Genomic DNA, 19,476 nt, shown 5'->3' with positions numbered 1-19,476 from the left:
ATTTATCGATCTCTCACGATGTGTTGACTTAATTGATTCTTTGGCGCAAACCGTGTCGGGAAATTTATCCGGTTGTGGGATTAACTTTGTTGTAGCGATGAATAATAAGCCACATAAAACCGGTTTGCGCAGCGCTGGTGATCCGCTTAATGCTTTTCTATTTTATTAGTGCGAATGCCTGAAGTAAATGGCGCATCAATGCTATTTGATATCTTCTCGCAAAATATCAGTACAACTTGATGCTTGAACTCAATGTTCCAATTATTGACTAAATGAAGTGGCATAGAATCTAATCTATTTAATATAAATATAACTCATGAATGACCACAGCGTCTATTGGATGAGACTGTCGACAATTTCTTGGTCGAGGAATCGCTTCCGGAACGAATGATAAATAAGTATCGCAGTGTATACGGCATAGATTGCTCTCGACCATGCTCGATCGTAACCCGATCGCAGAATTTGATTTTGATATCGTCTCCGTGGTCGCCCCTTGCGGTCGCGCGATAGAAAACTGAGGTTTACTATGAGCATTTTTCGCGTGTAGTTAGATGTCGTCTGACCTGTTTCGATCGCATGCCGAATACAGAATACCCGAGATAAATTGAGATACCGTTCAGCTATAATGTTTTCTTAAGATTACACTCGAAGAAAAATCTTTTCAATACGACAATTTTTATTTTTATTATTTGAAATTATTTGAATTTTTTTTATTATGTGAAATATTTAGATTATTTATTTATGTAATTATTTCACTTATCTGTGCACATTTTTATTTTTTTTTTACTAATTTAGTCATTATTGTTTAGGGTATCCTTCGGCTCGAGCAAAGGATCCATGGTGGAAACTCTCGTCTATGAGACACCAGTGCAAGAGGAACCTGAGATCAATCATTTTTTGGACCACAACAGCCGCCTACTTCCTCCTATGATACCTGTGCCTGATACTGAGTAAGTAGCAGTCATATAAAATTATCATTGAAAATGTATTATACGTTTTTTTTGCATTAATATTTGCGTTTTGATATCAAAATTATCGCATATTCTCTGTCTTATTTTATTTTTAAACAATATTTTATATACGATACACTAGAAAAGAGCGATTAAGAGCCACCGCGGATGGTAATGCGTAAATTTTTTTTTAAGAATAATTATTCGCGAAAGTGTATCGTGTATCGTGTTGTTAAATATATAAAGAGTGTATCGTGTTGTTAAATCCATAAAGAGCTTAATTCTTTATCTATTTATTAAATTTACGCGGAGCTGAAAAGATCGCGTTCTCATGATTTCCATAGATTTCCATAGATTTATAAACAAATAGACGAGAGAGATATCGGTGTGGGGCTGAATAGCTCAGTGGTAAGAGCAGTCGTCCGACAAGCGAAAGACTCGGATTCGACTTCCGATTCAGCGACTTTCCCCCGATATTTTTTTCGCCTACATCTCTTCAGGGGGGTAAAGAGGGATTTTAGTATTCTCGAAAATGAGAATCTATATCTTGGTAAATGCACCAAGTAAAATATATGCATATGATTTGTCGCGTTTTAATTTTCGCGAATAATTATTCTTAAAAAAAAAAAAAATTTACGCACTATCATCCGTGATGGCTCTTAATCGCTCTTTTCTAGTATATCGTGTTGTTAAATACATAAAGAACATTCTTTATCAATTTATTAATTTATTAATATTTTATATATTGCTAAATTGAATAGCGAAATTTAATAGCGATCATGTTAATTTTATGAGAGATTATAATTAAAAATTTCATAATTTATTTATTTGTTTTTAACAATTATATTTGAATACAAAAATTTTAGATACATAACTTTATATACGTTACAAAAAACTTTTAAAGAGTGCATTGTTATATATTTTTCTAGAATTATAAATACAATATAATATATAACATTATGAATTTAATTTTTGATTTGTATACATTGTGATAATTTTGATTCGAGATAAACGAGAGAATTAATACTCTTCTTAGTATATCAAACATGACACATGCGTCGGTTTATTTTCCACGAGCAGATGGGGCTTCTTGTAAATTCGCGTCTCAAAGATTCAATCGCGGAAGTCGATTATCGTAGCAAATTGCATCCGCGAAAGCCGCCTACGCGCGTATGTGATGTGATATCATCCGGCGCACCCGGTACCGAAATAACGCGTATATGTATACGCATCGAGTAATACCAGATCGTGCGGAAATCGACGTTCGTAAATATCGAATCGACTCGTTAAATCAACGCTACGCATAAAATCCTCCCGAATTGCATCTCCGCTCGCGTTTAATTCGACATATGTTTATCGTTTAATGTAACAGGATACTAAATACGAATCGACGACGACGCATGCAAAATCAGTATGCATTTTCTAACGCATCTCTGTCTTCACGAAAAAAATTTTTACAGAGAAAGAGAAAAACAAATAAGCTATATTTACGATTTCTTTATTAATTTTTAAAATAATGAAAAAAGGGAGGCAAATATGATACAAAATATGTATGTATATTTTTGTTAAGTAATCTTTATACTTAATTACATAACACATCTTGTCAATTAATATGTTGGTATATAAATAAATTTTATTACAATTTTATTACAATTGTGCCTAAAAATTGTAAAACTTATATCGAATTATAATAACATTAATTGTATTAATATTATTTTTTTGTTGCATGTCGATTATGCTTTTTCGCAAAATCTTCCGATGTTCTATGATTGCATGTATATCTCAGCCGCAACTTATATCATGACCTATGTTATAGTAAAAAAACGTCACACACGTTATTAGATATTCTTGATACGAGTACCTCCGTTTAACCGGATCAAATGATAATGATTGCGCGATAATTGCCGACTATTAAAACATGCGTGGGTGAAGATAATTCTCGGGGAGACGCGTCGTCTCCCAGGAATGCAATGACATATTGTCAAAGATGACTTTGATCGTCTTTTATTATGCTTCTAAATGTGTTTCTTTCAAGCACAATTAATCTTCTAAAAAAAGATCTTTTATTTCATGTCGTATTTTAATTTTCAAATATATAAAAGATACATTTTATTTAATGCAAGTAATACAAACTATATCATTATTCGTGTTGCTTTAGTTTTGCAATAATAGAATAAAGTCAATTTTTAAAAAAACGATAACTACAAGAGTTATAAAAGAAAAATATAATTTCAGAAAATAAATATATCAAAACAAATATAATTTCAAAGAATTAAAAAAAAATTATTTAACTATAAATATAAGAATTTTCATATTGAAAAATTAATAAAAGCTGAAGCATTTAGAATATTTTATTTCTCTATAAAAGAAATGCAAAGAAGAATGCATTGTCGATTAAAATCGGAAGAAATTTGACAGTCCTTGATTTCGATGAACGGGTTATAACGATATTACATGTCATAATGATATTACGGGACGATAAGATTACGATACGAGCGTCTTGAGACAGTACTTTGATAATGCCTCGCAGTTGTTCGATTAGAAGACCATCCGTTCTGATCATAGCGCGAATATAATCTTCCTGGCAAGATACAAAAGACGTAAAGTAAAGTGCTAACTAAACGACTATACTTATATTTTTTTTATAACGAATCTATTCTCGTGCTGATGAGATCATCGCGATTTTTTACACGCGCGATTACGTACATCGAAGATTTTGCAATCACGCGCGTGATTCTCACGTTTAAAGCGCATGACCCCCTTCGGAAACTCGAGTCGTAATTCGCACGGTGAGTATTGCTACTAAATAATTCAGTAAACACGTTTCGACCCTTAGCTTTCCCTTATTTCTCGCTCACTCTGCGCTTTGATATGCATTTCGATTATTCATCAGATTTAGGTTTGCAAATAATTTTTTCAATTTAAAATAATTACTACCTTTAATTTTTGAATTAATGAATATTTCGTAACGAATATAAGAAAGTGAAAATATAAAAAATATTTTCTTTTTTATCAAATTGTTGTAAAGAAAATTTTTTTATTCTTCCCAAATGTAATATCACTCTTTCATACTTCTTTTTTTGTCTCTAGATCTTTGTTTTATGATATAGAATAAGCTATTTTTAATTCTTCCTGATGTCTCTCTCTTTATGATAATTTGATATTTAAAATAGAGGTTCTTGCATTTAAGGGAGGACATGCGTCTGAATAAAATATTCAAACATACATATTACATAAGGTGATGTAGAACGAGCGTAACAAACTTTGACAAATTTTTTGGCAGATCGTTCTCTAAATAAAAAATATCACACGAATATAGAACCTATTGTAATATTTACATAGTCATAGAAGATGTAAAATTTTTATAATAATAATTATAGTAATTTTATTATCATAATGAAATCGTTAATTATAATAAAATCAATGTAAACTATTGATATTTCATATTCTCTTGTTTTGATTTCTCAAAGATCACTTTCTATCAAATATATGTGATTTTTTTTTACTACAAACTTAGCAAAATTTTACAACTTCTGTAAGTGTTGAGAATAGAAAGTTCATATGATATTTATTTTCCTCAAAATGACCTCCCCAACAATCTGTCAAACTTTGTTACACTCGTTTCGAATCACCTTGTATTTCGTCACGAAAACACCTGTGCGGCTCGAAAAATCGATTCCTGCGAACGATCTCGCGGACAAGACGACAGATGCCGGCACTCTCTCTCTTTTCAAGCGGGTTCACGAAGAGAGGAGCGCCTCTCGTTCAATTCTCCGAGCGTGGCCGAGTCGCGCCGAAACCAGCCGAATATCGTTTGCGAATCATCGCCGGTGTTTCGCGTGTTAGTGCACTCACACATCCGGTACCGCGAGCAGTTTGCCACCCGCGCCTTTTCTTCCTCCCCCTCCTCCTCACGCCTCAAGCCTCCCTCACATCTTCCGTTGGCGCACGTCTCCTTAGCACACGTCGCGACGTGCGTATACGCACGCTCTCTCCCCCATCGGGCTTCTCTCTCTCATTAACTCTCCTTCTCTCTCCTTTCTCCTTGCCTCCCCCCTTCCCAATCATTGAGCCTGGATAGCGAGGAGCGAAGTGGCAACGTTCAGTACGCTCGTGCCCTCTCGACGAGCACGAAGTCGCGTTGTCGTCGTCGGTCGAGTTTCCCGCGAGGTCGACCCTTCTTGGAAGAAGCGTCGTCTGTGAGAAAGGGATAGAAGGAGAGAGAGAGAGAGAGAGATCGATCGTCCAGGTCCCGTGGATTAAAGCCGCGCGCGACGTCAGGTAAATGAGCGTTTCCCGGCGCATCTTCGCATCCTCCTTTCGGAGCTGCTCCGAAAATCGAAGCGATCGAGAAACCCCGAATCGATCGCACCGATCGCGTTTGATCGCCCTATATTCGCCGGTGCGGGTGTACGAGGTGTTCGGCAAGGTGCGTACACGCCCAGGGAGGGAACTCGCTCCCCGAGCGAATTTGGGATACACAGGAAAACAGGTTTAAAACGATCAAACAGCTGTTTAAATTCCATTGTGTTACGAATCACTTGCTTTCGCTTACAATTAAACTCGAATTTCTTCATGAATTTGCAGCATTATCGAGATTCTTTTCGAAATGATATGTGATGAGAGGTCGGCTAAAGATGATCCTATTAATTATTAATATTTATTTAGTATTCGTATTTCGATAATTGTTTTCAAATTCTATTAAATTATAATAGAATTTATTGTAAATTAAGTGAAGCCAAGGGATTTTTTTCTTTTATAAATGTATATTTGTGTAAATCGATTATTCGTTTACCATATTCGCCGATTATGGACATCCTGTCAAGAAGCAAGAAATTAATTATAATTTTTCTTTGCTTATTTTTTTAAAAAGGTTTATTGAACTTTTCCTTCTCTTTACAAGCGCGGATATTATTAGCGTTGACTGTAAATTACGCATTGTCTATAGCATTTACGGGTGAAAAGACAGTTTACATAGTTCACACGTATACATAGACAATCGCTGTTGATGTTTACAACGTCACTCGACTATATAACTGAACTACAAAATGCAAAATACGGATCTAAATTAATAGCTCCGAAAGGATAGTTCCAAGTTTTTCATTTATCACGTTATTATTTCAGACATTAATATTTATATAATTTTAAAATTTTTAATTAGATCCTACGCTGATCTATCATAATTCGAAAATATGAAATTCAGATTGTTTTGAAGGTGTGTAATCTTAAATGTCCCTTGCGCCAATTTTTCTTCAATATATATTTGAAAGACTATTAGGATTATAATAAAGCGACTTGCAGCCAGTGTATAAGACATTAAGGGTAGATTTTTTTTATTTGAATTCATGGCGAGTTCATTTTGTATATTCGTGATTATATTCGAACGTCGACGAAAGGTCGCGTTGTTGCCGATCGAATCGCGTCGCCGGCGTGTCTGTCCCTAATAGCGGACTCACATCGATCTGGTGGGAAGATTGCGAAAGGGACAGGCTACCGGTGTTGTCTACAGGGGTGGACGGAGGTGGAGAACACCGGCGAGCCGACTGTTCGCCAGCTAATGAGAATTGAAATAGAAATGCTCGTTCGAGGGGAAACAATCTGGATTTCAACGTCGAAATGAGAAACGAACCTCGTTTTAGAATCTCCTTGGAACATCCTAGACGTAGCGTCACGGTATTATTATCCGTACACAGTAGTATCATCCATCACCCTCCCCCGGAGGATCGAATCTTGCCGCGGACAATAGCGAGGGAGATCGATACACGAGCTACAAGTATTCGACAGCTCTCCGGCCGGTATCGGCGTGTCGTCATTACCGGTGAGAGGACACGCGGAAAGAGACGCAGATCCTGGCCGATGGTTGCCATAGTAACGGGCCATCTTGACACACTGCAGCCATTCTCCCTGCCGTTTCTCCGGAAACGTCATGCTCGCGCGCCGCCGTGAGAAAAATAGACTCGTCGACCCTTTGGTTACAAATTGACCGTGTTTTTCTTTTTTTTTTTTTTTTTGGAGAGGAGGGTCTTTAAAAATTTTCGCAGTTGTTCTTATTGTCCCACTGTGCCAAAATTTTTTTTAATAAGCATGTCGATATCGAGAGAGACGAATTATCTATATCATTCGGTTAGAATACAAACGAATTAATTAAGTGATTCGTGTCAAATCAAACTGACAGTTCGTTGGTTTTCTCTATCGTTAATAATATTTTTCTCTTGCATTTCTAACACGTCATCGCGCAGTATATCGAGATGCAAATCGCGAGCTTGTTTGAAGGAAATATCGACCGTTCGCGTCCTCGCACGCGGAAAGCACGCACGATTAACCCGCGAATGTTCGTGTCACGAAACATGCGTTGCTTTAATGTTATAACAGTAGTGGCATTGTAAAAGTTTGATACTCTTATGAATACATATTTATAGTACGGTACATATTTATTATACCAGTTTAAGATATCGATCGCATAAATCTTTCCTGAAGATTAAAGCATTGTAAATTATTTTGCACGATTCGTAAGAAGAAATCGTCGTTTATGCGACAGGAATATTTTCAGGACGAATATTCGCGCGAGTAACAATCTTCTCTGTCTCTTTTTTTTCCATGTTAAAAAAGTGCTTCTAAATAATTTCCCAAGTATCGCCTGTCACGCCAAGGGAGACACGATAAAATATTTGCTCAACTTTTACACGACGCGTCATAAAAGCACAATTGGAGCGATGCGATTCGAGTTTGCGGAGAAAACTGCGTCGAAAAAAGAAAAAAAAAAAACGAGAGAAGAAGCAAAACAAGTTGATTGCAATCGATATGCGTCAATTTGCGTTTCTGGTTTTAATTACTCTACGTAATTATTAATCAATTATCGTTAGCGATTTTTCTGGCTTATTTGTCAATTTTGACTAAGTGCTTTCTCTTTTTGGATTGTCATTTTATTTGCGATTGTGTGCAAGACACGTGCCAGAATATATTTGTATATATTTATTTTAAGGATGATTGTTTTTACTAAAACCAGCGCAAATTTAAATATCACGTGAATTTTTACGAGCAAATTTTCATGAATTTATGAGTCTTAGCGTCTTCCATTTTCCTCTATTGATTTTACTGAATACGATTTTCATAGAAAATGTTTTTTTCATATCTTGCACGGTTGAATGCGTACATTTATAAAATAGCGTGTCGTGAACTTATCGTTTCACAGCCTTGTAGAGAGCAATTTAGCATTTATTAATTTCAAATATTGCGACTTGAAATTAAAATACATTCTCTCGCGAGTAGAATTGCAATTAACGACATTGAATAAATCTCGAGTAAAAAAAAATATACGTGTATATTTTTTCTATACGTTTAAATTAAATTTCTATTTGGTAGTATTTTCGATCAGTGTTTTTAGTTTATCAAAGTTTATCCTAGTCCGCAAATTTTCAATATTAAAGTATTTTAAAAGATATTCGACATTGAAACGTTTGACATCGATTTAAAATTCAACGTCTGTAAAAAGAAATGTCCACACTTTGAATATGAGTTTTTCTCGCTCTTGCGAGAATTTATAACTGGATTCTCGTGATTCCGTTCAGAATAGCACAGAAAAAAAATAATGTCATCCGATCCGACCGTGAGCATGGCGTCGTAGGCGATTAGGATGATGATGTCACGGACTCAAGGTCTGATTCGCTCTCGCGAGGTGTTTAACTGTCAGATGACGCCAGACACGGTGCTGCTGGGCGTCAATGCGTAAACAACAATAGCGCATATTTGCTTGTGAATTATACAAACTGTTTTTTCAAGTAACTATTACTTATGCAATAGAGTTCTACAACTCAATTGAGTGAGACTTTAAACTGTCGAGAACCTTGAAATTCAATAATAGATACATAGTATATAAAATATAAAATATATCGAATAAAATTGATTAGAAATTAGAAATTACAAATTATTTATAAAGATTATATTTATTAAAAATTAAGAGAGAAAAAAATTCAAAGAAACCTTGCATTAAAATTTTACAACAGAATAGGATTTGTCATGTAGATCTTCAATTTAACCTATCTAGTCTTGACATATTTAGATGCTAAAAAAAATCTAAGGATTTGGATTTCAAATCCTTGGATAAATCCTCGAATCCTCCTTCATATTTACTTTTTATCCAGCCCTCTCGCGAAGGCTTGTCAAAGATCATAACTCGGGATGACAACTCATCGAAGAGTACACATTCCACGAGTGGAATGGCTCGTCGCGCGTACTTTCCTTGCACGTTAGAAGGAATCGTTATCGACGCGCAGGATCGATTCCACGGCCGGCGACCACGGCCGGGAACCGGTTCCGAGTCTGGTCCAGCTCGTTCGTGTTTTCGGTCCCTCTCTCGGCTACGATCCACATCGACTCGTTTTGGTCGATTACGCGCGACCAGGCAGGACGTTGCGCAAGATCATGACTCCCTCGATGCGCATTCCGACGAGCGAGTCCTCGATTCGAGCGATCGTTATCCCTTTTTCGGAGGATACCCGACGATCCACGTACGTTCGAAAGCGTTCTCGCGACCTACATCGATCGGCAAAATTACAATACGCAGTCGTTTCTCTCAATACAAGTCCACCTGAATGCAAAAAAGTGAGAAAATATGTTTTTAAATTAAAACAGGCAATCGACATTTTTCCGATAAAAATAGATTATATGCCGTTCAAGCTCTCAATGCGAATCGCATTAATTCGAATTCGCATTCGAACACTTGCGCAATAAAATCGAGCATGAGTGCTTGTATCGCGTACCTTCGACATATCTCGATATAAATTACAATAATATCATGAGTAACCCTCTTTTTCTCTCCTATCAAAGCAATGAATTCGAATCTCGCTAGCGAGAAGCGGATGAAGGTTAACACGCTCGACGCAACCAAACAACCAGTAGCTTATCGGATGTGTGTGTGTGTATGTGATTGCTGTGGCGGCCCATTTATCGAGCAGAATAAATACTTCGTTAATTATATTCCCAGCTGAACACGCAATTTTTATCGATATAATGACTCATCACATCGCATTCGCGTTGGAATGTTATTATCGTTCGCGCACTGGACGATGATCGTTCATGGTCTTTGCTCAAGATATTTAAATAGCAAAAACATTCTTTTTTATTAAAAGACAAAACCGGAAATTTATATGTATTCTCTACAATTCCTCGAATTATAAATGACATTTATATTATTTTTAAATTTGATGTTTGCATGATGTTTCTGAACCATAGTATAAACTCCACGTCTTTATTTATACTTACACTGCAATTTACTCGTGATATTTTTCCCGCTAAAATGCACTCTGACTCAAATATCTGTACGTTCTTCAAGTACGATCGTACACCATCGTATATCGATATAACTCTTGCGTTTAACCCTTGAAGGAATAGCCAATTTCTCTTCTCCTCGAGATCATTTTCCGTATACATTCGCTTTCCTGGGCCTCCATCTTCTGAAATTGATGATATAGTTCCCCTGAGGATATGAATCGAATTTTCACGAGCGTACGGCGATAGATGGATGAAGTTATACAGTGTGTCTTGAATCTATCAGCCGCAGGCAGATAACGTAAAATGACATAATTTACCGTATTGATCTGAAAATTAGACAGAATAATATTTCGAGAAATATTCGGAGTAGATTTGCTCCTTTATCTTTACTTAATTATTATTTTTTTTTTACTTTATATATTCGGAAGAACCACTATCTCTATAAATCAAAGCGAAGACACGATGGTACGAAGTGGTATGCTCTATATTTCCATCATTTTATCCTCGGGGTGTTATTTCCCTAAACGATGTTCCCAACGTTTAGACGAAAGGTATATGCCTACAGGGAGACGCTCGTTGTAATTGCATTGGGCCGCTCATGCAAGTTTCATAGAAGTGTCAAGGCGAACGAAAATGCATTACGAATGTATTACTGCTTAACCCTTTCGCTGCGCATGTACTATATATATCGCGCATAAATTTCTCACCGATTCTCTCATATGCTGCAAACATAATTTTTATAAGTATAATTGTAGCCGCACAAGATTAAATTATTAGAAAATACTTTAATAACTTAAATAAGGACAACATAAACCATCCTCTTAAATATTTGGATTTTTATTTTTAACTTAAATTCGAAATTTAGAGTGTGTATAAAATTTTTAATTATTAAACTTTTAATTCTGAACCTCTTGATTTGCATATTTATAATTTCAAAAAATATTTTCCCTATCTCTTCAACGTTTTAATTTGCTTCGTAGAACTTTGCAGCACGTGAATCGTTCGCAATAATAAAGAACGCCATTCATTTTAGCTGTCCAGGGATGAAGATAGAAAGTGCACTTTGGATATTACTCTTTTCAGGGAGAGTTCTCGTCCACCGATTGCTTATTGCGCGAATTACGCGAAGCGAGCTGTTTTAAAAATTTGTAACAAAACCACCACCCCCGATATACGCTCCCGATAGTTGGCAGTCTGTACGCGTGTTGGCGGAATGCCACTTGTGCGCAACACGTGTATGGAGATTTCCGCAAAAATGAAAATGGATGATAACGAATCCCGAGGGGAAACGACGATGTTACTCGTAAATTACGTAGAGTCGTTATTCCCGTTTGCATTTCCGTTGATACCGTTCGATTAATCTCGTCGTGTGCACAATCGAATCGATTCAGTGCCGAATAATGTACTTTCCGATCATTTACGTAACAAAAATATTGCTTGTATGAAAATATATTTGAGTTACTGTACGCGACGAGATCAAGTTTTGCTCTGGTTTACTGCGATTAAGCCAATGGCCGGGTTAACTTTCGTAATTATTGCAGATTAACCTTCTTGTTTGCGCTGCGAAGACACACTTAATTCCGAGAGACCGTAGGAGTATTTAAATTGAAGAATTTCGTCAATTTTCCCGAAATTTACTTCAACATTGATCAATATATCTATAGTAACGCATTAATAAATTATAAGGGAAAATATCTCAAAATTGAACAAACTAAATATATGCAAAATCAATATCTTTGAATTATATCACCGCAGCATGAGACGTAGGGGAATGAATGTTTTGTGTATCTCATTATGCGATATTCCCTTCATTTTTCCATTCATGTCGCAGATGTTTACTGTTCCATAAACTTTAATGTATTGTGAAAAAAAAGAAAGAAGAGATAAAACTACAATAAAGCAGCTGGATTTTACATTAAATTGAATTATGCGTTTTGTTGAATATGACAGAATTACGATTAATTCAAGCCACATTTTAAATGACTTTTTTGACATTTATGGTTACTTCGAAAATGACGGATAGTTAAAGTTGAGATGAGTTTTCGACTCTGCGCAGCGAATCCATTTGTCGCCGTTTCGGTACATCCCACGTATTATTATGTATTACATCTCCGACGACGTTGCATCGTAACGTGAATGACGTCGTCGGAAAGTTATGTAAGCGACAAACGAGCAATCAGACGACCGACTTGCATTTCGTCGCTCGCCGACCAGACACACCGCCTTCGGGCGGAATGAAGCAGAATTGAAGTATATATCATTTCATGTATATGATCGAAATTCTCATACAGGGTGTCTAGCGATCAGGGAAATCTGAAAAACCGGGAATTGTCAGGGGATTTCATAATTTTGGAAATGTCAGGAAAAAATCAGGGATTTTAACAATTTATCTGGATTTTTTTATTTCATTAATACATTTTTTATTTCATACATTTTTTATTTCATTAATTTGACATTTTTTTAAAAACAAGTGTAGACTTTATCCTAAGTCAGAGTGCGCTAATTTTCTGTTGGATTTTTTACTGAAAATCGGTTTATCTATAAGCGTGTTTGGTAATTTATATTTTCACTTTACCAGCAAATAAAATGAATACTTATTTTTTATAATAAACCTTATTTAAATTTTATTCATTTCTCTATAAAAATAATTTAAAGTTCAAAAATTTTTGATTCATTTAATTGATAATATAGCAATATATGCAAATTATACATCTTGAAAAAAATAATATTGAAAAATTAGTCAGGAAAAAATAATTCTTAGCTCGATTATTCTAATATAAGAAAATAGACTTATTAAGATGTAAGATAATTTTAATTTATAGTTTATGTAAAAATAATTTCTTCCGTCGAGGATTCTAATCAAAATTACAAAAAAATTTATTTAACGTTTAAGTATAACATATTAATCCTTTGGAGCCAGTCAGTGAGAAATTAGCCGCCTTGCACATGATAGTTGTACATGTGCGTGCGCCGCGAGCGTTTCCGAGGAAGGGTACTGCACGTTTCTAAGGATAGGACACGCGAGGAGGCGTGGCGACAAAAGCGGAAGTTAAATCGTTAAATTTCGCCCAGCTCTCATTTTTTTCTGCACAACTCGCGCAAGGGTGGTAAGGAAATGCACCCTTCGTTTTATCATCCGAGACCTACGGTTTCGTATGCAAAAATGATTGTTAAATAGTAATCTAAAAAAAAACACGAAAAAGCGATTTATTTGAAAGTTGCGTTTTTAGAAAAAATAAATATTGATGCCTTTCACGTTATTTATTAACATTTTTACGAGATATTAATTATTAAAAACCTTTATCTTGAGTATTTGATACAATATTAATTATTAAAACCATTATTTTGAGTATTTGATACAATAAAAATGAAATATCTTTTGTACTGATTATAATATATATGTATATATTTTTATACTAATAACACACTTCTCTTGTGATTCCAGCGAAGGTAGAGAAAAAGTACGCGTCTCGTTGTTAGGTCCACAACCATCGCCGGCGACGCCCGGCGTTCTTTTACTGGAGCCGATAACACACTTGACAGGACACCCGATAAATATGGCCAACAATTCCGCAGAACTTTTGACCACGCACACCGAGCACACCACGCCCGCCTACCATGCGCAAATCAGGTAAGATTCATTATCTTGCTACGAAAATTCTTCTGACCATATTAAAATATATAAAAGATTAATAAATTAGTCATTATAAATTGAAATATTATCAGAGATAAAAAAAGAATGATTAATATCACCAATCACCTCGTAAAGAAATGTATCTTGCTTTAAATGAATTTTGAAAGATCTTTTGTCGTGAAGCAAGATTTGTAAAATTATTAGATAGTCATTAAAGAGAGGGACTAAAAATCATTAAAAATAATTAAAAATTAGAAAAAAAGCATCTAAAAATATCTAAAGCAAGATTTATAAAATTATTAGACAGTCATCAAAGAAAGGGACCAAAAATCATTAAAAATAATTAAAAATTGTAAAAAAAGCATCTAAAAAAATCTAAAAAAAAATATCTTCCATATAAATAAATAAACTTTGTAGATATTTATCATCTTTCAACGCGCTCTTTTCCTAAATAAAGTTGTTCGCGCAAAATTCCTAAAAAGGAAATGGAAAAAGCGTCGAAGATGAGAGACACTGCCCCCGGAATAATTAACCTCCCGCGCACGATTCGCGCGACCCTTGACGATCTTAATGGGCCGGAAGTGACGTTCCTTTCTCTCTCTCGGCCCCCTTTGTGTCTCCGTCGCCTGGTACCACCGCGCTACCAAACTGTTTACGACAGTTCTCCACGATTATAGGCTTGCTCATGGTACAGTGTAACTATTACACGAGCTGTTCTGTCTATCGCTATTTCAATGTTACAAGCGGTTTCGCTCGCACGTAAATTTTCCAAGAGAGTTTCTTTGTCAAAAAGATATAATAATAGCTGGCGAACAATGAGACATAAATATTATAGGACGACTGTGTATGATTATATTTCGTAACATAATTTTTAAAGCTTCTTTATAAGATGATAGAGTGGTCTGTGTAAAATTTTACAAGCTATTTTGTCGGAATTAATTCGAATGACGGAAACAATATTTATTTCCAATATCTTTTACTCCAAAATTTCATGAGAGAGATAGAGAGAGGGAGAGAGAAAATCCAAGCATCAAGCTTCTGTCATTTTACTTCTTGTTGTCTTTAACGCAATATCGGATTAGAGTCATATTTTAAAGGATACTTTTAACTTCTAAAGAGCTTTAAAGTAATTCCGGGACGAGGACGATAAAGATTAGCACGTGCGATGACAGTTGATAAGAGTGAGCGTGAATGGTTTGCGACACGGGGAGGAAGGACCGATGATTTACCACATATATACACGCGCATGCATACATTGATACATACGAATATGCAATTCGCATATCTTGGGGTGCCAGTCATAAATAGAATTCAAGCTGCGTGTGAGCGTCTAAAAGTAAAGTTGATTGCAGTCTGTTTACTTTTAATTCCGGATAAGAGTCAGCACAAAGTGTAATAGACTCCGCGATAAACGATTTACTTTAGATTCTTCTGAATGACTTTTGCGTGACGGAACTTTTACAATTCTCATTAAAATGCAAAAATATCTCTAAGTCAATCTTGAATTCTCTAGCTTTCTTATTTATCGTGTTTACGTAAATATATATTCCTATAATCAACCTAGATAAAAATGGTAATGATGTGTCGTACTAAAAGTGAATTTATTATAGATAAATTTTCTTTGGAGTAAACGACAACATACATTTTACTCCAAGTCATTTCAAGTGAAAATTACGTTTGACGTTTCGCATATATGACTAATTTATTTACGAATCCTCGATCGCGATAAAGCGTTTTATCTTTCGCGTTGTATCCTAAAACCTCACGTTGGATTCTTATGCAATTCGTCCGCATGTAAAATGGCGAAACAAGAAGAGAAGAAAGCACCGAGAGAACCGGTCGAGTCTTTCTCTCTTGTTCGAGACCATCTCGATATTTCCGATTCTAATCTTCCAAGCGATACAACGCGCGATCGGTTGGGCGATTATGCACTCCCAGTTTACAGGCATTGCTACTTAGTGAAACACGCTACGTAATTCGCATATACATCGCGCAAGGTTTCTAATTGCTAATGCAAACCATCGTGCTGCGGCGGATTCCGTCCCCGTGAAAATCCACCGGTACATAACAAATTCCCGAGCAATTTCGTCGCGCATAATTTGCAGTATTTATCTCAAAAGTCGACTCACTGAAGCCGAGAAACTCGTCAGATTTTAATTTAGATTTCTCTTTCATCCCACTATTGTAAATAAGACTGGGAGAAGCTAGAGAGCTTCGCTAAAATCAGGGATAGCTATAAAAATTGTTCACATAGAGAAGAGCAAAGCCTAAAAAAAGAATCGATTCCAAACTCGTCGAAGAATCCGTGGACATAGTGCGCATATCTGTTCGACATTCTACACATCTAGACCTACACTTACCTGTCCGTAGGTACTATTACAGTGGTCCTCTCACGTATACACATCCCAGCTTCCATTCATATGCATCTACGCGCGCGCGCATTGGATACAATCGTACACCCGAGAGAGCTCGACTTATAGCCCTGCATCACCACCACCACCGGCACCATCACTAGCATCACCACCACCAATGCCAGCCTCGCCAAATCGCGGACACCAGCGCCCGGCACCGACGCGACGCCACGCTGCGCTCCTGGTTCACGCACGGGTTCACCAGACGAGAGGTGCGGTGAGGTGAGACGCGGCGCAGCGCGGTGTCCGGAGGACGGGGAGAGATCGATATAGCGTGGGTGGATGTGCAGAGGTGCGGTGAGGCCGCCGCCGCCAGTCGTGCTGTCGGCTGCATCGGCGAATAATCGCGCGCGCTCTTTCTCTCTCTTTCTCCCGTCGTTCCCCTCTATCGTCGATCTGTTCGTTTCTCCTCCTCGTCATCTGCTCTCTTTCTCTCTCCTCTCAGTCTCCTTTTTTTCCCTCGTTCTCTTCTCCCTCTCTTTTACGTCGTATCGAATGCAGCCGATCGGATGCAGCGGTAGTGTCGAGTCTCGCGATCGCTGCATCCCGATGATGCGGTGATAAGCAACGGTTACACGGTGATAAAGCTGGTGACACAGTGGCACAGTGAAACAGTACGGTTTACGCTGCGGGATTTATCAATCGAAATTAATCGAGATTAATTAAATTTGACGAGTGAGTCCGGAAAATAGTCTACGCAAGATCACCTTGGGGATTCATCGCACTGCGCGATTCGTTTCATGAAATTTTCGCAATTTGTTCTCTCTCTCTCTCTCTTTCTCTTTTTTCCTCGACGCACGTGCGTACGTCGAGGATGTGTACCATGCGTGATTTTTCTCTATTAGAAAATCACTCTAAATTGCGATTCCAATGGCCGCGCGATTCCGCGACCGCAATTCTGCGACGTAAAACGTTCGCAAATAACGAATGCGAATGCACAGTGCTCGTGAAGCCACAGTTTTTCTATCGCATGTTATGTATTTTTCATTATGGAGATTTTTCCGAGCCGTTGCAAAGTTCTTATGAATATATTATATTAAAAATTCGTAATATGTTGATTCTGCAAACGAGAAACTCTGCAAACATAAATTGCTTTGAATTAAGAGATTTAAAAATTTTTCTGTTTCATATCTTTCAGTTATATTTTTTAGCAACAATTTAATTAGTCCAATGCGTATTTTTTTGTTTGTACAGAATTCTGTTATATTCTACACGATTTTACGTCTTTTCGTGCAATTGAATTTTTACAAATCCGTGCTTTATATTAGTCAAAAGAATGAAAAATAAATGAAGAATAGATTACCGAAAGAATGAACCGAAAATAAATGAAGAATAAATTACCGAAAGAATGAAAAATAAATGAAGAATAGATAGAGTCAGGTTTCTTGGAAAAAAAAATAATAAACCGTCAGTTATCGACTTTTCCGCATGCCATCTTGCTTCCGTGTATATTTCCAGTGATCTATACTACACGTTTATGTACTATGCATTTTCCTTTGTCTCTTAATTATACAAATTTTATTTGTGTCTCAACAATTGACAATAATATCCAACTTCAATATTTGCATTAATATTCGATTGTATCATATTTATAACTAGATCTAGATGATATACAAAGAAATGTTAAAGAATTAACACTTAATAGTGAATTGTTTCTTTTTTTTAAATTTGTTGACTTTAAAATTAGACAATGCTTTTTGCGGACGTGAAATTTCACGTTGTGAAAGTGACGAGACTTGCGAGGTGGAATTTCGGGATGATTCGAATGTGTCCACGTCGGAGCGGCGCGTGCCAAAGATAGCATGCGGAGAAACGACGACTTCGTCGAGAGCCGTGACCTGCCATGGAGAGGTTTAGGACCGTATGAGATGAACCCCGTTGATCGCCTAATTGCTTGATTAAGCGTAGAAGCGTGAACTGCTCTTTCAGTCAAACGATCGCCAAGCGTGACATCGTTGATCTCAAATTATTAATATCCAATGGCATATAATCACGAAACATTTATTATCGTTTGTTGTATATATTTTAATAATTTTATTTCTACATTTATGAGGGAGAGAGGGAGAGAGAGACAACAAAAATATAATAGATTTTTATAAAATTTATAAAGAGATTTATATTGAAGTTATTATATTAAGCTAAAGTATTTATTCCTGATTTTTGCCTCACTTAAAGCAATAATTATTTTACGGTTTAAGTTTTAAAAGCCTTTATATGATTATTATTAATCAGAACGGATTTTAGGCACGGTAGAAGGACGTGACTTTTTATTCAGGCAACCGTGTCGTTTATTTTATATATTTTAATAATTTTATTTCTCTACATCTATGAGGGAAAGGAAGAGAGAGATAACAAACATAAAATAGATTTTTATAAAATTTATAAAGATTCATATTGAAGTTACTATATTAATCTAAAATATTCATTCCTGATTTTTGCCACACTTAAAGCAATAATTATTTTACGGTTTAAGTTTTAAAAGTCTTTATGTGATTATTATTAACCAGAACGGATTTTAGGCACGGTAGAAGGACGTGACTTATTATATTCGGGCAAGCGTATCGTTCGTAAAGTCTGGAAAAAGCATTTACGAGAGCGTAAAATCGCGAGTAAAACGATGTACCGAGATATATCTCGAAGAGAAACGAATAGGTTGAGACGATGGCGGCGATCACGACGTGAATTTTTCAACGGATATTCTTCTCTCTTTCTCTCTTTCGTCGCATGTTCGAGAAAAACGCGCATTACCACGAGGATAATAATAACTCATACTTCGTAGACGTGTGCGCGCTTCGACCGGCTCTTGTTAATGCAAAATAGAAGAATCGGAATGCACTATTAATATCCTCGTAAGCAGTAGAAGTTTTCTTGGCGACTTTGTGAATACAGAATAAAATTCTTAACTTAAACTATTTTAATCTAATTATTTTCGAACGATTATTTGCAACTATTCGGTGAGTTTTCAAGTTAACAACTTTTCTCTGGTTACTTTGCACTTTAAAAAATTTAATATTAAAGTTAATAAAAAACGATAACTTGACGGAATAAAATTTAATATTCCCTGAAACTTTAAAATCGATCACGAATGGATTAACACGATATGTCGAAGCGTAAATCTCGCTTTAAAACTTAACAACAGGCCGGTCAAGCGATGCTATCGTGACATAATTTTTGCCCTCGCACTCTCACGATCTCCTCATTTGAATGACGC

At 36.2% G+C, this 19,476-nt stretch overlaps 1 protein-coding gene across 3 annotated transcripts in view; it reads left to right on the top strand.

Moving 5' to 3' along the window:
- The window catches only part of LOC105255617, a 66,301-nt gene that overhangs the window by 34,438 nt on the left and 12,387 nt on the right, over nucleotides 1-19,476 (top strand). For all 3 annotated transcript variants that reach the window (XM_025408183.1, XM_025408182.1, XM_011265016.3), the window contains 2 exons: nucleotides 810-950; nucleotides 13,666-13,851. In XM_025408183.1, coding sequence (XP_025263968.1) covers nucleotides 810-950; nucleotides 13,666-13,851 — 327 coding nt within the window. The remainder of the gene's footprint in view (nucleotides 1-809; nucleotides 951-13,665; nucleotides 13,852-19,476) is intronic.

Source organism: Camponotus floridanus, unplaced genomic scaffold (genome assembly GCF_003227725.1).
Source record: "Camponotus floridanus strain SB8 unplaced genomic scaffold, Cflo_v7.5 scaffold2, whole genome shotgun sequence".
Lineage (NCBI taxonomy): Eukaryota > Metazoa > Arthropoda > Insecta > Hymenoptera > Formicidae > Camponotus > Camponotus floridanus.
Note: the sequence above shows the minus strand (reverse complement) of the source record. Positions and strands in the feature narration are given on the sequence as shown.